Source organism: Hipposideros armiger, unplaced genomic scaffold (assembly GCF_001890085.2).
Source record: "Hipposideros armiger isolate ML-2016 unplaced genomic scaffold, ASM189008v1 scaffold_605, whole genome shotgun sequence".
NCBI lineage: Eukaryota > Metazoa > Chordata > Mammalia > Chiroptera > Hipposideridae > Hipposideros > Hipposideros armiger.
The window spans coordinates 180,061-203,953 of NW_017731955.1; the positions used below are offsets into that span (position 1 = coordinate 180,061).

General features: G+C 36.2%; 1 protein-coding gene and 1 pseudogene across 4 annotated transcripts in view; both read right to left on the reverse strand.

Moving 5' to 3' along the window:
• Positions 1–23,893, reverse strand: part of STIL (STIL centriolar assembly protein) — a 62,601-nt gene that overhangs the window by 33,579 nt on the left and 5,129 nt on the right. For 2 of the 4 annotated variants that reach the window (XM_019624749.1, XM_019624747.1), the window contains exons 1-12: positions 23,115–23,311; positions 21,625–21,696; positions 20,815–21,311; positions 18,629–18,733; positions 15,398–15,505; positions 12,455–12,567; positions 11,883–12,070; positions 10,638–10,885; positions 8,151–8,234; positions 6,752–6,838; positions 3,360–3,510; positions 509–618 (exon numbers count right to left, since the gene is read on the reverse strand). In XM_019624749.1, coding sequence (XP_019480294.1) covers positions 509–618; positions 3,360–3,510; positions 6,752–6,838; positions 8,151–8,234; positions 10,638–10,885; positions 11,883–12,070; positions 12,455–12,567; positions 15,398–15,505; positions 18,629–18,672 — 1,133 coding nt within the window. In that variant the 5' untranslated portion in view covers positions 18,673–18,733; positions 20,815–21,311; positions 21,625–21,696; positions 23,115–23,311. Of the gene's footprint in view, positions 1–508; positions 619–3,359; positions 3,511–6,751; positions 6,839–8,150; positions 8,235–10,637; positions 10,886–11,882; positions 12,071–12,454; positions 12,568–15,397; positions 15,506–17,824; positions 17,879–18,628; positions 18,734–20,814; positions 21,312–21,624; positions 21,697–23,114; positions 23,312–23,893 lie in introns of those variants that run through there. The other 2 variants (XM_019624748.1, XM_019624750.1) reach the window with 2 other exon arrangements.
• Positions 21,717–23,587, reverse strand: LOC109371965 (cellular nucleic acid-binding protein pseudogene; annotated as a pseudogene).

A 23,893-nucleotide genomic window follows, 5' to 3' on the forward strand; every position in this document is an offset into this window, starting at 1 on the left:
TGTCAGTTCTGTCTCTCTGGAGAACCCTGACTAGTATAAGGGAATATCTTCTTTACCATAAAAGGTATATACTGACCCAAAAGTCACAAGCCGTTATTTAATTAATATTCCCCATGTGTATTTGCTTTAAAAGTTTTAAAACAAACATGTTCTTTTTAGGTAGAGAAGTTATTTTTATATAGTAGTTTATCTGATAGGTCCAGGTTTAAAACTACAAAAAAGGGAAGAACAAAAAGCAAACTAAACAAAAACAGGATGCTTCTTCCTAAGCAAGATAACTGCTTGACAAATACTTTTCCCCTATGTAAAAAAATCAACTCAAATGAGAACCATACTAGAGTTGCCACTTCATTAAAATTATCATCTAAGTATGAAGGAATGCATTTAAAGCAGACACCTACAGTACATAAGATACACACAGTTTCACCAGAAATAACTGGGAGTTAATTACTCACCAAAAACTAATGAAAATCATTTAAAAGTACACAGATAAAAATAAATCTTTTACCTCTTAATTGAAAGATTCTTGGAAACTTTGTTGAAAAACTCTGCTTCTGCATTTTGGCTTTCAGCACTCAGTTCAAAATGGATTGGATTCTTGTCAGAAGGTTCAACATTCTGAAATGAAGTAGGTCATACTTTGAGATGTGACTTAAAACATCAGAGAATTCTAGTTAGGTAAAAAGTAGCTCAGAGACACTGGCGGGAGGGGGATTTCTGATTTCTGTAACTGTACCCTGAAAAAAAATTTTTTATTGAAGTATAATTGATATAACATTAATTTCAGGTGTACAACATAATTATTCCATATTTGTATATATTGTGAAATAATCACCACAGTTAAATCCATCACCATACAGCGTTATAATTTTTTTTCTTATGATGAGAACTTTTTTAAGATCGACTCTCTCAGCAATTTTCAAATACAATCGAACCTTAAACATGAGGCTTAGGGGCACTGCCCTCCACCCCACCCTGAGCAGTTGAAAATCCATGTGTAACACACAGATTCCCAACCTTAAGAGTTGACCCTTGAACAATGCAGGTTTGAATTGTGCAGGTCAAATGAAAAAAATTTGCGTATAAATGGACCCATGCAGTTCAAACCAGTGTTGTTTAGGGGTCAACTGTACATAATACAGTATTATTAACTATAGTCACCATACTGTACATTACATCGCAAGGACTTATTTATAACTGGAAGTTTGTACCTTTTGACTACCATCACCAATCCCCACCTCTGTATTTATGAGTTACCTTTTTTTTTTAGATTCCATATATAAGTGAGAACATATGCTATTTGTCTTTTTCTGTCTGGTTTATTTCACTTAGCATAATGCCTTCAAGGTCCATCTATGTTGTGGCAAATGGCAAGATTTCCTTACTTTTTATGGTTGAATATTACATTGTATATATGAACCAGATTTTCTTTATTCATTCATCTATCGATGGATACTTAGGTTGCTTTTATGTGTTGGCTATTATAAATAATGCTGCAATGAACAAGGGGGTACAGTTATCTTTTTGAATTAGTGTTTTCATTTCCTTCAGATAAAAACCCAGAAATGGAACTGCTGGATCACATGGTAGTTCTATTTTTATGTAACCACCTCTTTTATAGTGTCCATGTCCCTGATCCAAAATTGAAAGTAAAAAAGTCAATCACCTGTATTATGTAAACCACTCAATAACCATGGATTCAGTTAAACTAATAACTTTGAACCGAGGATACCACCTAGAGAATAAAATGAGTAAATGATATATGTCTCTAAAATAGAAATTATTAGACTTCATTTACAATGATTATAATTAAAATGCAAAAGCTTTATTCATGAAATGATACAACCTATAAGTGAAATGAAAAAAGGAACAAAATAAGATCTGAGTGGAAACACATGGTTATTCAGTTATTCAATATTTTTGTAATAAAACACAGAATTTTTTTATTATTAGTCTGAGACATAGGACAGCTAACCATTTTATTGAAAGGTAGTCTTTGAATGTTTTTACACAATGACATGTGTATTTTTATGTATTTTATTAGATAGAGCAACAATCTGTTCTGATACCTAGGATTATATATTAACACTGACTTTTTTTATTTTTTTAAGATTTTATTGGGGAATTGGGGAAGGGAACAGTGTTGGGGATTGGGGAAGGGGAACAGACAAGTTGCTGTTCTTTGGTTCTTCAGTCTAGTTGTGGAGGACGTCACTTCACTGGCCCATGATGTTGGTACCATCATTGTGCTCTTCCTGGCTGAGGCAGATCGGTCACCGGCCATTGGATGACCACTCACAGCAGCTCACGGCAGCTCACGCTGGATGCCGGCCACTCACGGTCGCTTAGGGCAGCCCACTGCAGCCCCATTGCAGCCTGCGCTGCCGCTGGCAACTCATGGCAGCCCAGCTCCAGGTCGAGCTGTTGTTCACCATCTTAGCTATAGAGGGCGCAGCATCACTGGACCATGTGGGATCCGAACCAGTGGGCCTGTTGCTCAGAGCTCGCACTCCCAAGCCAACTCTTAACCAACGAGCCACTCGGCTGGCCCAATTAACACTGACTTTTAAGTGTAAGAAACCATTTGTAAAACCATAATAGTTGAAAGCAAAGAAAACACTACAATCACAAATTAATTCTCAATATCATAAAATGATTTAACATATAAATTCTTGATATATTCTTCAAAGGTTTTACAAAGACACTGGATAACTTCTGATCCTGTATTATAATTTGGTTCTGGAGATGACATAAAATTTATGAAACAAAATTAACCATGAACAGGGCCAGCCTAGTGGCTCAGTTGGTTGAATGGGAACTCTGAGCCAGTTCGATTCCCACATGGGCCAGTGAACTATGACCCAGCTGAGCTGCCGCTGAGCTGCCAACAGGTGGCTGAATGGCTCAGATGGTGAGAGTACATGCTCCTAACAACATAGTTTCTGATTCGACTCCCGCATGGGATGGTGGGCTACGCCCTCTCACAACTAAGATTGAACACAGAACCTTGAGCTGAGCAGCCAGGAGCTGCCAATGGGCAACTGGATGGCGACTGGACTTGGAGCTGAGCTAGCTGCACCCTCCACAACTAAGACTGAAGGACAACAACTTGGCTATTCCCATTCCCCAACACTGTTCACCTTCCCCAATTCCCCAATAAAAATCTTTAAAGAAAAAAATAAAGAGCCCTTAAAAAAAAAAAAATTAACCATGAATGAAGTTAATAATCAGTACTGATTATGAATACACAAAGCCTAATAGTTTCAGTTACTATTTTAAAGGGTAAAGATCATTGGGCTTATACAGCCAACATGCAACCCTAAACAGTCATCAATGTACTAGGTAATCAAATCACTTACTTTGAAAAGATGTAATGTTTCCTTGCTGGTTAGTAGCTGGAACTGAAGGTCAGGTAACCTACCATCACAAGGGAGGCACTGATAAAACTCAGGATCCTTATGTGTCACAGAATAGAGAACTATAATGAAATTTCCAGATTCTGAAAAAACCCTGGACAAAAAAAAAAAAAAAATTCATGTAATTAAAATTTACTGAGGATAACATATTTTTAACAAAAATGAGACCATACTATCACACTATTTGCAATTGCTATTTCTTATTTGACTATCCTGGATTTCTTTCCATGTCACTATTCTATATTATACCTCAGACCTCATTCCTTTTTAGTGACACCAGTATCACAATTTATAATTATTGATCCTCCTAGACTTCAAAAATGGATATTCAAATTACAGTATTTACAATATTTCACTATTACAAACTGATAAAATGAACATTCATTTTATTATTCACTACATAACTCAACAAATATTTGTAAAGTCATCAAGAAGTTTTAAAAATTATATACTATTTAAAACCAACTATTTAAAACTACTTTCCGTACTTGTTTCTACTTTGTAAAACACTGAATGAAAAATAATCTTGGACACATTACACTACTAATAAAACAAAGCAGTGGAGTTTGGAGAAGCATTAATATCTATTCTGCTCAATTCCTCTTTCTGGAGTCAGACAAGACCACTGTTCAGAATGTTATAAAGTACCAACCTAAGTTTTGCTAAGCAGTGTTGACTCCTTTCTGGTTCAAACCACCCTTGAAAGGGTTGGCAGTAATTAAGAGTTCAGGTAAAGAAATTGCCTAATGCTTCAGACTGGGCACAAACTGACAGAGCTTCAAAATTAATTTTATTGAGCATTTCCTGTCAACAAGAACTTAAGGCAAGACCAGTCACTGATAATAAAACTGTATTAATACACTAAAATGAACATTTAATTTGTTTTATTGCAAATAAAACTAATTGTCTTGAAAAGGTGAAATAAAACGTAAAAGGTAGAACTTTAAGCTGTGCCCTCAGCAACTAGATTGAAGACAACGACTTGAGCTGAACTGCAGCTGAGCTGCCGATGGGTGGCCAGATTGCTCAGTTGGTTAACGTGCGTGCTCTTAACAAGGTTGTCGATTCGACTCCTGCATGGAATGGTGGGCTGCACCCCCCACAGCTAGATTGAAAATGGCAACTGGACTTGGAGCTGAGCTGTGCCCTCCACAACTAAGATTGAAGGACAACAACTTGACTTGGAGCTGATGGGTTACTGGGAAAAACACTGTTCCCCAATAAAAGTTTAAAAAAAAAATCTGAAGAAAACACAAGTTTTTTTTATTGCAATAAATACTCCTGGAATGGGCAAATCTTTTCTAAGCAAGATTAAAAAAAAAGAATGATAAATATGACTTTTTTAAAAGTCTATTTGAGAAAATTATCATTAACCAAAGTTAAGTGAAATGACAATCTGGGGGAACAAAGCTTTGTACATATATTTTTATAAATATTACTTCTCCATATATTTTACATATGACATATCTATATCTATACAGTCATGTGCCACTTAATGACGGATACATTCTGAGAAATGCATTGTTAGATGATTTCGTCGTGTGAACTTCACTGAGTGCACTTTCACAAACCTAGATGGTGTATCCCACTACACACCTATGCTGTATGGCACCCTTGTCTATATGAGGTCTGTCATTGACCAAAACATTTGTTATGTGGTGCGTACCTGTATATTGAGAAAAAGAACTCTTTCAAAGCAATGTGCAAAAGATGCACAATCATAGAGAATGGCAAGAAACATGAATAGGAAGTTCCCAGAATATGGTTCCTAGAATAAGGTTACAATACATCACAAAAGACCATTACCATTACCTCTCTGAGGCCTGGCTACTACTCTCACCTTTCTTCATTCCTCTTCAGCCACACTGGTCTCCTTGCTGTTCCCTGAAGATGCAAGGTGATGTTTCACCTACAGCCTCTGCCTTAATGTATTTTCTGCCTGGGAATGTCCCAGCCAGCCAGTCACATAGCTTACTCCCTCACCTCAAGTCTTTGCCTCCCTGATCTCCTAAAATTATAACTTTACCTGCCATACCATCCAGACACACAACATCCTCCTCCCCTGCTTATTTTTCTTCATAGTATTCAATACCTTGTAAAATATTACTTATTTACTGCCTATTTCTGTAGGATCTTTATTTTGTTTACTGCTTCTCCCCAATATCACGAACACTGCTTGATACATAGTAGGTGCTGAAAGATATTTGCTCCACAGTGTGAGGATGGGGAAAACGGGCACTCTCAAACACTGATGGAAGGATTATAAAATGAGCAGTCTTTTTGGAGGGCAATTTAGCAATGTCCACCAAAATTTAAAATTACACTTTGACCAGATAAAACATATTTAGGAATTTATTCTATAAATATACTAGGATACACACACAAAGATATATATAAAAAAAGGACTGGTTTTTAAAATTAGTTTATATTATTTACTATTCCACTGTAAAATATGAAGTCTGTACATTCCAAGATGTAATGATCCACAAAGAATAATGATATAGAGAAAAGAGCAACATACAGAAAAGGAAGAACAGTATGCTCCCATTTCTGATTTAATTTTTACAGGCTGGGGAGGGCGACATTTGTTTGTGCATTGAATACTGCAGAAAGGAAGCTCAAGATGCTGTTTAACAGTGTTTGTCTCTGGGGATAGGGTTTAGGGAAATGGGATGGAAAAGTGACTTATTTTTATTGTGTATCTTTATTTATGCTTGATTTATTACCAAGTATTTGCACTGTCTGTTCAATCAAGTTTTTTCTGAAGTGTATTACAGCCACTCAAGGCAGACAGAAACAGACCTTGGAATTTTCATTTAATAAATGAAGAGGCAAATAGTGGTATCATGTACAAAATAATAAAATTAAACGAGGAGTTGAGGTTAGAAATAAAGTTTCCCTATTATTTCCAATGCTTGTGCTTTAGTTCCAGGATGACAATTAAACATCTTGTCTCAAATATTTCTCAGAGTGCTAGTGTAGTACTGTGTAACTTAATAAAGTATTTGTAAGGTAACAAATTCAAACTCATTTAAGTCATTTCACTGAACATGAAATCTATTTATAATATCGAATCCCAGTCATAAAAAGTGTATCTTCTGTGTTATACAGTTCTATGGTTAGGCAAGTAAATTCTTTCATATTTCCAAATATAGTGCAACTTCACCTTTCTTTTGTCTGGTGTTATTTTAAGGTTTTTTTCTTAACGTACTTGTTCTTCTGCTTTATAAGTATTATAAAAGGTTAAAGCATCACATGGATTTTAAATGACACCAGTAAAATATGAATGGGTGAAAAGATCAAAATAAAATACTATGGAAGAAAATATCACTTGCCTTTCTTGAATAGAAGAACTGAACATGTATCGCAAACAGCAAGCCCATACCTGAGGACTATAGATATGTATAATGCCAGATAGCCAACTAAAAGAAAAAACAGAAATTAAAAACTATGGTCATTTACAAATTAATACTTAATATACTTTAGATTACATTTTTCTCAGGGTAATATGTCAGAGGTTCTTGGCCATTCACCAGCAATATATTAAGTGTCATAAATTAGAAATCTAAACACTAGACCATGCTGATAATTAAGAGGGAGAATAGATATAGATATGTAGATAGAGAGATCTTTATCTTTGTCCTCTTCCACCTGAGAGGAAGGAAAAATGGAAAATGGTGGGAGATAAAATGGTTAACAATAGAGGTGAAAGCAGGAATCAATTAAAATCAATTAGCCTGGACTGAAAAGAATAGGCTGAATTAGGGGAGAATGAAGTCAGCAGCCTAAAACTATAGAGTTATTGAGAGGATTAAATGCTGTAACATATACAAGTAGCCTGAAACACAGGGGGCTCTTAATAGATACTCACTTAGCATCAAAAGCCCATAGCCAAAGTAGGAGCCTAGCAAACGGACTGTAAGTAGATTTCACGATGCACAGAACATTTGCACATTCTCATTTTTAAATTTTGCACATACCATTCCCTCACATGGGTTCCCCCTCTCCCACCAATCCTCCCTGCTATTATCCAAACACATAAAGGTTCAGCTTAAGTTTGCCTTCTCTAAGAAAATGTCCCCATCATCTCTCTTACAAGTACTGATAGTGTTCACTATCGATATTGCTCATTTCATAGCAAATCATATACTTCTGTATTATTTATCTTTTTACATGTGAATATTTGAATATTTTATCACCTCACCTTGATTATAAATTGGGAGCTTTAAATCCCAACACAGTACCAAACATAATACTAGAGCATATGGTAAGCACTCAATAAATACGGAATATAAATTTCTGACTGGAATAATCTGTCTAAATGTCATTAACCACTAACTCTAAAGAGAAACCCATTAACTCTTAGGGGAATTTCTGCAAAATTGCCTGACAGTGAATTTTAAACAGTGTTATCCTAGCCCTGTGTTCTCCAAGGTGCCTTAAGGACAGTGGCTAGTGAAGAAGGTTAAAAAAACAGGGCTCTAATGCTTCAACTTCTACCAGAAGAATTCAAGTGGATCTGTTTCATATATTGACATTCTTCCTAAGACTGGACAAAATTTTGTTTAACAGATTCTGCTGTTAAAATAAGAAAGCTTAATCATTGGACTTTGTGGCTTTATAAGGTGATCTAAATATTAAATATATATTCACAGAACAACTAATTCACATGCTTATTACATACATTTGAATACATGTGACTGAAAAGGTTTTAATAAATGATGCGACACTTACATTCCCACTAATGGTAGAGAATAAACCTTGGGATCAGATTCCAGCAAAAGTAACAATTTGCGTGTTTCATCCATGGTAAGATATCTAAACAGAGGACATTCATGTAAAAACAATTGAAAATGTGTACTTTTTACCTTTAAAAGAGATCATATGAGTACTAAGAAGCACATTTTAGACAGGGAAGATAATTCAAATGAATATTTTCTCTCACACACACATGCACACAAAGAAAATATTTCAAAGTAAAAAAAAAAGATTCCAGTAAGAGGAAGAGATTAAAGAGATTCAATATCTTAAAATTTCTATTAAAATGGTCATTGAAAATTATACAACCTTTAAGAAAATTTTGTTCTAAAAGTGTCAACAACTTATTTTAATCAAAAGTACTAAAATCAAGGCTAACAATTTCAGAACCAAATAGGTTTCCCTGGGAGAAGTGAATTTCCTGTTACTGTAAGTGTTCAAGTACCCAGGTGACTTGACAAAAATGCAACAGATTTGACTTCTCACGGATGGGAGTCCGAATTAGGTAAGGATTATTCAACCTTCCATGTACCGTATTCCTCCAACCACTATCAAAGAACTTTGGAACTCAAACGTTCACTATTCCCTAAAAGGACATTATACTATGTTTATACTTTGTTATGATGTTTATTATTGACAGTAAGTTTTAAGAATATGAATAACTGCAGAATAATTGTGCAGAGTTAACTTCATTGTTATGGCTTTAAAACACAAAAATAAAAACAATGCCATTCGTGATATAATCTTGATAGTCCCATTGAGGATGTATTTTATTACTATAACCCAAAAATACAAAGATAATGAACTTAATCAGGCCATGTGACAAGATAATTAAGCCTGAGTTGGCAGGAGATTTGTATAAACAATGACACATAACCGTTTTAAAAGCTCTTCTGCCTTGCCTACCTGATAAATTCCTGTTCTTTAAAAGAACCAGCTCTGGCTTTCCATGATTTTCTCAGGCAATTTGGACACTCCTTCCTGCTTTCCCTGCACTGTATATAAACTCCCATTATCTTTATCCATATCATATTTATATATTAATATACTTAATGGACAGTTAAGTATGCTTTTAAAAAATATATTTAATTCTAGTGTCTAACACAGTATCTATTCCATAATGGATCCTAATAAATATTAGAGTAAACAAATGAATGTGGTCAAGGAAAAGAGTCAATGTCAGAAATGTAATACATAATTATAGGTAAGAAGGGGCAAGGGGAACAGGCAATTAGATAAGACTACTGATCATCCTGGGTTACTACTATTAGCATGCCAAGGGATCAGAGGATAACGTAGAGAAAAATAAAATTATGCTTCACTAGTAGATGGGCATGGTACTAAGGAAAACAAATTAACATTTTGGTTAATTTTACCACAAAATTCCCATGTCCCAATTGAGAAGCATTTCATTACTCCAAGAGAATTAAATATTCCACGTAATTCAAACATTTTTTTGATCACCACCATGTTTACCCGTTCCATGATTTGGGAATATACTAACACTTTGGTTTTCTGCTACTCCAACCACAAAGGACGGCATGTGGGAATCAAAATGAGATATTTCTTGTTATTCCACGGATCCTCTGAAAAGAAAATCCTCCCTTTTCCTTATCCACTTTTGAACAGGCATTTTTTTTTTAGAGGATAAGACTTGGAGTTGAGTGTACCTTGGCAAACATTTTTGGCTCTAGAGACCTAACAGGAACTAGGGTGGAGTCTAGTGGGAAAGGTGGCCAAAAGTGAATTGCTTAGACTTTAAAGCAGAGGGTGCTGACATTGTCTAACCTAGCTCAGTAGACAATGGATAAAGAAAGTGGATGAGGATTCAGGGAAGCGGCCCTGCTGAGGAACAGAAAGCATGCAATTTGGCTTACATTGCCTAAGAAACTAAGAGTGGCGATAGGAAGTTGGAAAGGATGCTGCTTCAGCTATGTGAGGAAACTCCACCCTCAAGTGGTTGCCAGTCTGGTAAGCAGGAGTACTATAAATTTTTATTTATCTCCTTTCTCTATCTGCAATGCTCATTATTCATCATTAAAATCTACATATAATAAAAAAATTCTCCAGCCTCTTTAAGGCTCATAATCAGTCAGATTACAGTTGAAAAAAAAAACCAAAGACAAAAAGATGATAATCTAAAACCTAGGCAGAATACAAAGAGCAAAATGATACACAGGATAATTTCTCCTGATATTTTCAAATCACAAAATACAACCAATCTTAATATAATTTACCACTGGTTTTTCTTGGCATGGTGGGAACAACTCTTTGTAAGAAAACTATATTCAGCAAAAATTAACAACTTTGTTTTTCACCTTCCTTGCTTATTTATCTAGCCACTGCAGATCTCTGGCATGTAAACTGACTGCACAATTACTATTTGGTATTACATAGATACTATGAAAATATACTAATGGGACCAATATTTAACTATTTGGATGAACAGATCTTTTTACTTACCCATATTTATAGGTACCCTGAACTTGAGAAATATTCAGATTGCTGCTCAAGTTTCTTGCCAGAGCTGTTGGAATAATGGGGATGGGCTTCACAGGTGTACATTTAAAGGTATTTGCTAAAGTTACTGCTGTCCAATGCAAGTCAAAATCCACCTTGTCCAAACTTTCCCTGGAAGTGAGGTGAACTCTTAGGGAAAGAAGTTTCCCACAATCCAAGGAATCTTTGCTACATACATGGTGCTGCAGAGCCTGAGGAATCAATATTATACAATTATTTTAAAACTTTGAAACTTGTCCACATCTCTAAAGGCTTTATTTCATACCGGTGCATATATACATACATATCTTGTACTAAGAAAATTAAACAATTTTTGACTAGCAACATTTCAATTATCTCATTTCTTCCATGTGACCAAAAGGTTACATGAATTTTTGTCAAAGCAAGTAAGATTTACCGTACCAAGTCCATCACATATTTCCACCTTAGATGTCTCAGCAGTATTTCAAATTCTTATTGGAGAATGTCGTTTCCAAAAAATATTTATTACATGGGGAAAAATGGATTAACTCTGTAAATTAACTAAGTAAATTAACTCTGACTCAAGTCTCAGAAAATCTAAATCCATCCTCTTTGATTCTTTTCTTATTAATCCAAATTGTCAAGTGAGTTCTTTCTCTGTAGTTGCTCATGCCCATTGAGTCCTTTCTAGTCTCACTGCCACCACTCTATTACAGGTTACGACACCCTCTCTAATACACACCTAAATATTGCAATGGCCTAACTACTCTCTCTGGCTTCAGTCAGCCTGCCCTATCAGATTAACTACTCCAGATTTAATAGTATTTCCTCTTATCAAAAACTTTCAGTGACTGTACATGGCCCATATGACAAAGTTCAAATTCCTTAGCTTGACAGACAAGACTCTCCATAACACGGCCAAACTAATACTTCAGTCCAACTGCCCACAAATACAGCAAAATCTATACCCTTAGTATCACCCCGAGTATATCTCACACTTTGCTATTCTGGTCACACTGCTTCCTATTCGGAAATGCTACCCATATTACCTTCCTAGGATTTCTGCCCTCAGAAACCACGTTTAATTACATTTTAGGTCAACAATCATTCAATCAGAAATAAATTATTATGAATACTTATTAAATATGGGTTTATTAAAATACTACATAGTACACAGTTTGATTCTTGTATTTAATTAAAAATAATCAAGTTATCAACAAATCTCACCTTAAAAGCTGAACTGAAGTCATCTGCATTATGAACTATTACTTCTCTTGAACAAAGTCCTTGAGTATGAACTTTGCATGGAATCACAAAGTCCCCAGGAAGAGAAGCAGTAGGTGTTCTTTCTAAGCATTCAGGTACTTCTCGACCAGGATCAAAGCGATCTACTGTCAATATCACACTTTCTTCATCTGAAGATCAAATATAGCAGTTATTATATAAGCATGCTAATTAAAAATGTGAAATCAACCAAGCAAGCATACATTATAGCAAAACAGTGTTCTTACTAATAGTATACTAAATGACTTGAATATACTGGGTTGTCAGAAAAGTCATAACGTATTTTTTTCTATGATTTTCGTTGCAAAAATACTTTCATGACTTTTCCAACAACCCAATATATTCTTCCACCTGATCAGACTGTGAAGTCTGAGATGGATAATGTCAAGTTTTACACATCTTCATGACGTTGGTATATAGCAAAGAAAATTAGCACAAAGTATATTACAATAATTGGCTGAATTGGTAAACATAAGTTCTTTATAGTCATAAAAATAATTTTTTAAGTGTATTACCTTCATCTACTGTGAGAGAACCAAGTAAAAAGCATGATATGTTTATTTTATTCTGTTTAGCATGACGACAAGCAAGTCGGATGGTCTTTTCAGTTACCACAACCTTTGGATTTCTGAAAAATAAAAACAGGTTTTATAAATCTAGTGGATCTTTGGAGTTCTGAAAAATAAAAAATCTAGTGGATCAATATCCTAAAACACTTTCCTGCCATGAAATGCTGCCTAAAATATAACGCACATCTTTTAAAATGTACAAAAAGACTACTGTTGGGAAATCCTAAGGTCAAAGGTGGAGTGGGGGACTTGGCAGGAGCAGGGAGGGCTGCTTGGAAACCAGAACTGCAATCGGCAGACACTGAAGTTGTAGTTGTTCTCCAGGCCTTTTGCATCATTTTATGAACCAGAGCAGGAATCGAGAAACTGAGTCCAGCCTACTGTTTTTGTAAATAAAGTTTGATTGAAATAGTCACATCCATTTGTTTATATATTGTCTATAGACTTCAGATGCTAGCATTAATGAATAAAGAATATAAATAAATGATTCAAATGTTTAAAGAAATATAAAAGAGACTCTAAAGTATGAGCAAGGAACAAAATATAATCAAAAAACACTAGGCAGGGCCGGCCGAGTGGCGCGATGGTTAAGAACTGGCTTGGGATGCCAGAGGGCCCCGGTTCAGATCCCACCTATGAGGGCCAGTGACACTGCCCTCTACAGCTAAGATGCTGAACAACAGCTCAACCTGGAGCTGGGTTGCTGTGAGTCCCCGCCTACGGCGTAGGCTGCAGCCCCTGTGGCAGTGGGTTGCCATGGGCTACCGTGTGTAGCCAGCACCCAGCGTGAGCGGCCAGCAGCCACAGTGAGCGGCTGTCCAGAAGCCGGCGACTGATGTACCTCGCCTGGGAAGAGCGCAATGATGGTGCTAACTTGGGCCAGTGAAGCAACGTCCTCTACAACTAGACTGAAGAACAAAAGGACAGCAACTTGTCTGTTCCCCTTCCCCCAATTCCCCAGCACTGTTCCCATCCCCAATTAAAAAAAAAAAACACTAGGCAAATTTGAAAAAGAACCATGAAAAACTTGTATTATAGAATTAAAAATATAATCAATTAAAAACTCAGTGGATTATATAATTGACTAGGAATAGATACACAAATGTTTATTATTATTCTATAAACTATGCATACATGTTATAAACAATCTTTCATATATATAGTATAGTTCCACATTTAAAAAACCTAAATTAACAGATTATATGGCAACTAAGCATAGCTAAAAAGAAACTTAGTAGAATTGAAGCAATTACTCAAAATATAGCACCAAAAAATAATGATAGAAAATATAAATGATAGGTTAAGAGGCATGAGAAAAGAATGAACAAGTATAACAAATATTAGTTGAACTTCTACAAGACTCTCTCTGTTTCTATCAACGATACTACCTTTCTCTGCCAACTGGTTTAAAACTTAAATACTTTTTGACTTGAATCTTTCCTTTAGTCCCTCTATTCTATAGATCATCAAATGCTATCAATTGTTTCTTCAATTTTTCATTCTTTGCTCTTGATTCCAATAATTCTACACTGATCTAAAATCTTATAATAGCTACTGTTAACACTTTGTATGTTCCAGGCACTGTGCCAATTGCTACTTTATAGAGTCTGTCTCATAATCCTTACAAGAATACTATGAAGTAAGTATCATTATCTGTATTTTATATATATAAGGAAATTGATCCTTGGCTCCTTTACTGAAGTCACATAAATAAGTGATAGAATCAGGATTTGACCCTCTAGGAAGTCTGACTCCAGTTATAGCACCTTAAACCACTATGGCATAAATCTGTTTCTTTTTTGTTTCTTCTTCTTTTAATTAGGAAATTGGGGGAGTGAAACAGTGTTGGCAAACTGGGAAGGGGGACCACCCAAGTTGTTGTTCTTCAATCTTAGTTGTGGAGGGTGCCAGTTGCCATCTGACTGCCTATCGGCAGCTTGTGGCCTCTAAGCTCAAGGTGCTGTGTTACAATCTTAGTTGTGGGTGGGCATAGCCACCATCCCATGTGGGAGTCGAACCAGCAGCCTTATTGTTAAAAGCGCACTATCCACGGAGCCATCCGGGCGGCAGCTCAGCTCAAGGTGCCGAGCTCAGTTTTAGCTGCGGGTGAGCGTAGCCCACCATCAAACAGGCAGTCTTGTTAGGAGTATGTGTTCTCACCAGCTGAGCCATCCTGCCACCTGTTGGCAGCTCAGCTGCAGCTCAGCTCGGGCACAGCGTCACTGGCCCATGTGGGAATCGAACCGGTGGCCCTGTTGCTCAGAGCTCGCGCTCTTAAGCTAACTCTTAACCAACTGAGCCACTCGGCCGGCCCAAATCTGTTTCTTAGATTACAAAAAACCAATCTGCAGCTAGGCTGACTCTAGGCTCTCTACACTATGATCCAATTTTAGAATTCTGCTTTTAACAAGTAACTCCCTCATATAGAAAATCTCAATGCATCTCTATTTTCTATTACTTTAAGCATAAATAATAGAAAGCCATCTTTCCTTCAAGACACAGAAATTTCTATGTCTGGCATAAGCATATTTTATATTCCTTCTATGGTTTATTCACTTAAAACCAGTTCAATCTTCTCAATGCTCTACAACAAAGACATCATACTGAAGCATGATGAAAACCCTTTCAGTTTTTCTTATTTTTGCCTCTTTTGAATTCTTATAATACTTAGAACTTTAGGTTTACAGAATATTTTAACTGTGAAATTAAGATTATTTCTTAAAAGCATGAGGAACAGATTTAAGAAGCAGCAGAATAGATTATTTTGTCTGAGAGATTCTGAATAGAAAAGTAAAAAAAAAAATTTAGTCATAGCAATCAATTTTGCACTATGCATTCTTTTGACTACTATTTATACTAGTTTAATTTAAAAAGAGAAACATCTTATACCTGTAGTAATTAAGATGTAAGTAGATGAAATCTCCAGTTGGCATTGGGTTCCAAAGTGCATATTTTGATGGAGGAAAGTAAAAAGGTACCATCCTGCTTGAAGGAAACCTTAAAAAAATAATTCAAATCAAAGCACAATGAAAAGCAAACTTAGTTGAAATTTTATAAGAAACAGTTTAACTTTAAATGATGGAGCTTTTCAGATTACTTTTGTAATTTTAGAAGAGTTGAAAATATTTTTAAAAAGTAAAAGAAAAAAATCACTTGCAAACCTACTGTCAAGAGAATAAGCACTCAAAATTTAGGTATAATTTTTTTCCTGTCCTTTTTTTCTTATGCATACATAAATTTATATACACAAGCTTTTAAAAAAGAACTGGAATATTAATCCTATAAAATCCTCTTTAAGTAACAGAAAAACAAGTATAAACCATGGATTTACATTTAAATGTAAAACTAAAATCTGTCCCTCAGAACTAATTTCTAGATAATTGTTAGATAATACCTAATAAAATGAAAAGCACAAAAACTTTAATAGAGTCTTCATTTTTCAGTGTTTCCAAAATTGGTATCTTGGGACCTACCACATAAGTTTAATCACTGAAGCATAAAAAAGACATCTTATAAATCATTCCTCAACAAAGATCTAGAAGCAGTGTAAAGGTTTCAATATTAAATCATATAGGGTACCATCACAAAGTTTATTTACATAAGTGAGTAACATGAGAAAACCACGATAAGAAAAAAAACAATGAAAAGAAAGGGCTGAGGAGAAAATATGAGCCAGAGTTGCATGTAATTAAAGCAAGAAAGCTCTGACAATGAGCTACCTACAACTGTGTATTTATATTTAGATTGTTAAATAGTTGAACTGAAAGAACATTTATCGTATCATGCACTAAGAATACCTTGTTCTATATCTTATTTTCATGTATCATCTGATTTAGCTTCTCAACTAAAATACTAGCTCCAGGTTACTGATCACCTACCTATGTATGAGGAATCCCACTGAGCACTTTACATATACAGTATTTCTCACTAAAACCGATCCAGAAACACTTTATTGTCTGCTTTATAGATAACAAACTATAACTTTCCTAACTTCATACAGCAATTAAGTAGCAGAGCTGGGACTTGAATCTGAGTGTGGCTAATTTCGAAGCTTATACTTCTAGAAGCTCAATCGTGTGGTGCTTTAGAGCTTGGGTTCAAATTCTAGCTCCACCACACTCCCAGCTGTGTGCTTTCAAATCCTTATCTGAGTTGAGCTCATCATATCTATAGGAAGGAATTTTTAATTGCCCTGTTTTGAAATGAGGACATAGTCTGAGACTAAGAAATTTGATCAAGGTCACAAAGCTAGAGGGTGACAAACTGTCAGTTTATCTATGTCTCTATGTCTAATATATTTGTCATTTACCAATTGGTGAGAGAAGCAGTATGGTGTAGGGGTTAAAAGCAAAGAATCTGGAGATCAACTGCTTAGGTCTGAAACCTGGCTTCAATTTGCTAGTTGTGTGACCTTGATCAAGTTAATGTCTCTGTACCTCAGTTTCTTCATCTGTTAAAAAGAATAATATCAGCATCTCTGGGTAGTTATAATGAATATTAAATGCGTCGATATATGTAAAGTGCTTAGAAAAAGTCCTGGCTTATTGTAAGTGCTCAGTGTTAGCTGTTTCTTTGTGCTCTCAGTAGTCCATAATACCTTTAAAACCTAACCTACACTACCTTCAGGTTTACTTCCTTGTGGTATAGAAGTCATACAGGTTTAAATCCTGGCTATACCACTTACCAACTAAATAACTTTGGGTTGGTTAATTGCTCTATGCTACGGTTTACTCATTTCAAAAAAAGAGAGGGAAGATAACAGTATTTACATGTCATAGGTTTGCTGTGAAGGTTAATTAAGAATAATGCATGCAAAGCGCCTGGCACAGCAAGATTTCAATAAATGTTATTCGTCTTTTTCTTATTCTAAGGTATACAGGTAGACTTTGGAGGCAGGGGAGACATAAACACCCTTAAATTGGATGTAAAATTTTGCATGTATATATATAAGTGCTTTTTCTTAGGAAATGAGAGTCACAGCTATCAGATAATCAAAGCAGTCTGTAACCCCAAAATAATTCAGAATTGCTGCCCTAATGCCCATAGGTTACTGAAAATTCAAGGTTTCAGTTAAAAACAAACAAATAAAACAAATAAACCAGAGTAAAAAATGAGTGAAACAAACAAAAAACTAAAGTTGAATATACCAGGAATAATCAGTTTAAATCACATGGGTGTAATGTATATTATCCCACCTAGAATGTAAGGAGTAAATTTGACCCAATAATACATTTTAAAAAGAGAAGAACAGAAGTTGACAAATTTTCAAAGAGGTGGCAGTACAACAGAAGGACCAAAATTAAGAGAAAGAAATACGGAAATACGATAGCTTCATTGGGTCATGTTTCCCATTGTCTTCATCAAGAACATCTGGCACAAAGAAAACAACACAGAGAATAAAGGTAACTCATGGATGCAATTCTAGTTTAGAAAAAAAAAACATCACATGTCAGCATTAATTGTTCTTCCCTAGGGAGGAAAAAAATAATACACGATCCAAAGAGATAAATAATATACAAGCCAATTTGCCTGGTTCCCACAGTAGTGACAGAAAATTAGGAGACAGGTGGCAAGTTCCTCCTTCCTGCTCCGCATAAAAAAAGGCTTAGGGACATTTAAGGAAATTTGGCATATCCAATGTGAAATTTTTCCCATCAAGGAATTAGCTTAGAAGAAGGAAGGAACCCAACCAACCCAACTACCTTCCCACTTGTCTAGGATGTAAATAAACATGTATATAATTTTTAGCCTTCAGAGTTCAGGTACTATTTTCCATCAATAAAAAGATCCTCTATGAAACTAAAATAAGGGAATGAGGGAATAAGACTAAAATTTACCACCAAGTGTCAACTATGTACCAGACTCTTTAGTTTAGTAATCTTATTTAACTCTTCAAAATAATCTTTTGTTAGATAGAGATTACTATCCCCGATTTAGAGATGAGGAAACTGAGGCTTAGAGAAGTTAGTTAACTTGATCAAGGTCACTCACCAGTAAGTGGGAGAGCTGAGACATGGACCCAGATTTTCCTGATCCTAAAGTTTTTTCTCCTATTCCAATCTACCTTCCCAAGTTATGTGAACAGCTGTAAAAAAAAGTTTTGTAAAAATATTTCTATACCTGGTATTCATCTGGGGCCCTGCAAGAGGATACGGAGTCTCCATGATAGTTGGTGAAGGATTTATTCAATTTCAAATGCTCAGTATCCTCAAGATGAAAATATTACTGAATGATAAAAAACAAGAAATATGATTTAATCACGTATTAACAAATTACAGACAAATTAGGTTAGTTATATAAAGTGTCTTCATCAAGATTAATAAGATTAAATGGTTGTGGGTTCTGGTCATTTTCATACTTCATAGTTTTTCTGCCTATAAATTAACGTTAATATTTATTCTACACAGCAAAACCTACCAATATATCTATTCATTAAGGAAAACACAGATTCAGCCCCCAAGATCACTGTATCAACTAAGCGAGCTGAGTACGGCAGGTAGTATTTAATATATGAGATTTTGACCAAAAGCCCCATAATATTCAAAAAAGCACAAAGCAGCAAATAGGAACAATTTAGGCTAGATATTTATTGGGTCTATAATGAAGTCAACAAATCTTCAAGATTGTGGAGATGGAAGATAAATACTGCATCCCCACAAACTGATTTGTATCAGTGCAAAATCAGTGATCTGTTTTTGGCTCCACATGCCCTCTTCTGGGTATTCTTATCTACTCCCATTGCTTCCACACCCGTCTGTATAAGCAAACTTTCAGCTTCCACCTCTCTTCTGAGTTTAAAACTTATATTTTTAATTGCCTACTGGCTGTTTCCATCTAAATATCATCAAAGCAACATACAGACTTCTACGTCCTTTCTTTATAGTACAGTATTTCCTATTACATATACACAAAAGGAGTCTCAGAGTTCTTTAGGCCCTGTACATTATATTTCACTTTTAGCAAAAAAGGAATTCTCTCAAGTAAGATAAGGGAGGAAAGAGTTACTAATGCAGGTGCAGGAGTCATTTAGAAAAGATTTTTAGGTAGTCAGAGGCTAAAAATATTTACAAGAACAAAATCCTATTGAAAGTGCCCTTGTAAAGTTGACTAAAAAGTCCCTCTTGGAGATACTTGGACTTCATGAAACTTCTACAGATGCAGCTTTTAAACTCTAGTACCCTTCTATGCCAGCTGGTTGCCATGGATAATAGTATTCAGCTTGAGAAGTGTAACTCTAGTTAGTATATTAAGTACCATTTTTCTTAAACAGAAGAGTCTAAAACTCCATATATGTGTCTCTTCTTCCTTTATGCCTTAGGGTAAAAAGATAATGTTGATCCATTTCTCATTTTAAAATAATACACATGAAACAGTTTACTCTGACAGTATCATGCAATTAAAACTAATGAAACTAAAAGTACATAATACCTATACCTAGCAAAACATATTCTCCTTGGATAATGGCATCATTGTGTATCAAATAAAAACTATCAAGTCATCCTTACTTCTTCCCTCTTCCCACATAAAAATTCTGTCTTTCCAGCTCCACTATCTTAGTTCCTGACTTCATCAACTCACCAGATTTAGTGAAAAGTCCCCAACAGTGCTGCTAGAAGGGTATTTCTATATAAATCTGATGTAATTATTCTCCTGCTTAAAAAGTTGATGGCTCTTCCTTATATACAGAATAAAAAACCATCACAATCTGGCCCCACCCTATATTCTAACCTTATCCCTTATCCACTCATCCTACATTCCAATCAAAATGAACTACTTGCAAGTTTCCGACTTTGAGTATCTTTGCACTGTACCCTTTACTTGGAACACCTACATCATCCTTCACAATCCAAGTCGAATGTCACTTCCTCTGTGAAACCATCTCCTAGACAGAAGCGTGATGTTACTACCGCTTGTGTTCATACACACAGCATTTTCACACTTTCTGGTTTACACATTACTTACAGTAGACCAGGAACTTCTAACATTAACTGATCTCTTACTATGTAGCTATCTGAACTAGATAATGTGAGGAATGCATACAGGGTTTCAGTCTTCAACAAATATTCACAGTGAAAACAACTATAAATGGCACGTTATTCACGGAAATCCTCTATCGCATACGTACGCAAAAATGACTCCCAAGGAATTCGTGGTCCGCGTATTTATCCCACTAGTTCCCCTTTACGTCATTAGCCCAGGCTCCCGGGGCGCTGAACCCACCACGAGGCCCTGAATGTTGCTCACAATCCTTTCCTGGGCCCCGCTGCTGCCTCTCACTGGAAGCCCAAGCACAAAAGCCTACTCACCACAAACTCCGCCGAGCCGGGGTCTGTTTGGTGAGCCGAAACACAGGTCGGCTCCAAGGAGCGCCTCCGCCAACCCCGCCCTGGGACGTTGGGGTCGCGGGAACCAAGGCGGCAAACACAAGCTCGCGAAACCGAAGCCCGCGCCGCGTCTGCTGACTGGTCAGAAACCCGGCCCATCAGGAAACAGGGGCGGTGTTGGAGGAGTCTCGCACTGTCTCCGCGACGTGCTGGTGCGCCAGCCAATCAGCGCCCTGCATCGGTCCAGCGCTCGACCAATTCCAATCCTCCTTGACGAAATGAGTGCGCCACTGGTGTTACCGGATCAGGTTCGGGAGGATTTAAATACTTGATTTTTCGTCAACGGTTAACTTCCGGGGTGGGGCGGGACTTGCACACGCGCAATGAAAAGCCCAGCCAGACTTAGTTGGGGATGACAGGAATCAAGAAATGCTCTTCTGGTTGTTGCTCCACGGCTGGAAGCGGGTGAAACCCTTTACCTGAATGGGCAAAAGAGAAGGAAAGTTAGATTTCTTCCAGTTACTTTCCTAAGAAGCGTCCTCTTTTTTCAAAAACAAAGACATTTCTAAAAATTTTTCACCCTGTATGTATATGTATATATAGCATATGGTTTAATTTGGGCATGATAATTTATAGTTATCTCCACAACTAATGTGGGGAACTGGGCCTTCTCTGCCATTATATTATATGATTGTCCTACCAGCCAAAGTAGAGAGGTATTTAACAAGGGGGGAAACTTAAAAAAATCACACAGCTAGTTAGTGCAGAATCAGGATTTGAAATGTCACTTACTTTCCTCTATATTCTATTTCCGGTAGTTTCCTGAGTGATGTGGGCGTGTCTTAAGATCTGAACTGCTCAAAACTGTAAAAATTATCAAAAATAAGGAAAATTTGAGAAACTAGCCAAGAGGAACATAAAGAGATATGACAACTAAATGTAATGCGTTATCATGAATGGAACCATGGAACAGAAAAATGACACTAGGTTATAAACTAAGAAAATCTAAAAAAAACTATGGACTTTAATTAATGTACCAGTATTGGTTCATTAATTGTAACAAATGTACTATACTAAATATGTTAATAATAGAGGAAACTGTGGAGTATACGGGAGCTCTGTACTATGTTCTCAATTTTTCTGTAAATCTAAAACTTTTAAAAATGATAGTCTGTTAAAAAGAAAAAAGGGTCAAGAGGAGAGTTGAAGTATATGCTAATTTTTAACAACAATAAAAATAAAATATCTTTTTTGCCTAATAACTCAAATACCAAAAAGAACTTTAAAAAAATTTATTACTACGGACTTATAAGCAGGAAATACATCTATGCTATGCATAGAGTAGATACTTTTTCCCCCTTCCTCTTTCAGCTTTATTGGATACTTTAAAGTTACATTTCTATTTTCTAGGACTTAAGTTGCTTTTTCCATCTGACTTTTAAAAACTGATTACCGCAAATGAAACAGTTGTCTTAACTGATACAGTATACAAAACTAACATCTTAATTTCTGTGAAAATGCATTTCTCTGCAATTCCTGAATAACTCCAAATTATGCTAACTCTAAGCATACGGGTTTTAGATTTAGTCTTTGTAAAAAAAATAAATGTGTTCTAAATCCTCACCATCACCATCTGCATATTCAGTATCAATGCTGTGCAGTTGTTTTTAGTTAGGTTTTTATCCAGATTTTTCTCACATAGACATTAATAAGTATGTTTGTCTTTTTATTTTGTTTACTCCCACTCTACTGTATGTTCTATGTAAGGCCTGATACAGATGTTACTTGATGTTATTTAATAGCTACTGAGGTCAGACAATCCAAAGCCATCGTTATGCTAAAATTAAAGTTATTTATGGAAGCTCACAGAGACTTCCAGAATTGGTTTTTACCTCCTATATGGGAACATATTCAAGGAACCCAGAATGGGCTTACTGGTCTCACTCAACTCTTCCCATTCATCAATCCCTATTCACCAGTGGCACTGAAAGGGGGTTCTTTAACAAAGCATTATACATAACACCTCTTACCAAACTAAACAAACATTTTTTTGTAGTCAAATGCAGAAAGTCGATTTTTTCCCCACCCCTTTCTTCCTTTTACACAGCAAGTAAAGCTCAATGTTGTGGGAGTAGCCTCTGTCTGCCAACCTTTGGCCAAGGAAGAGTGTTTAGAGAAAATAATATAACCATCAATCAGAAAATGGAGGGGCAACAAAGGAGAATAATTAAGCTGTGGCCTCAATTGTATTGTACATTCCCATGCAAGGTGCCCTGACTAACCATAGCAATAACCACAATTGACTTCATTTATGTTGCTGTCGTTGATGGCTACATGATCAGTTTCACTACACCTATAGCACTTAACTTAGGTGCAGTCTTTTTGAATGTGTCCAAATTATCCACAAGAATAGCACTTCTGCTCATCTGCATGGTCACAGTCACAAGCCAGATGCCCTGGTTTGCCACAAGTTGTAGCAGTATTGCTCTCGCTCTCTTGGGCTCCTTGCAGTCCTGGCAATGTGGCTACGTCTACTGCAATTATAGCAGGCATCCTGAAGATCACAGTCCTTGGCAAGATGACCAGACTCACCACAGCAATAACAGATACCTGGAAGAAAACAGGAAACAAATGGGAAAGCTCTATCTGAGGTAAAACCACCTCTGCCATGGCTTCTGACTCCTCGACCATGGCCTCCACCAGTAGGGCATTCCCAGGCCCAGTTGCCACGCTTGAAGCACTTATTACTGCTCATGGGTGCAGTTAGATCTTTGGTGTCTGAGAGGGCCCAAAGAGGCAGAGACTCGGACCAAGTAGATACTTTTTTAATTGAATGAAGAGAAAAATAATCTCCATTTTAGGATTGGAATGACTCAGCCTTATATTTAGTATAGCTTGGAGGTGCCTAAAGCGCATATTCACTAGCCCTTTGCTGTTAAGAAGCACTGGTTTTGGGGATTTTTGCCCCAATTATGCTGTTTAAGATTGACTTTCCTTGGGGGCTGGCCGAGTGGCTCAGTTGGTTAAGAGCTCGCTCAAGAGTTTGAGCTCTGAGCAACAG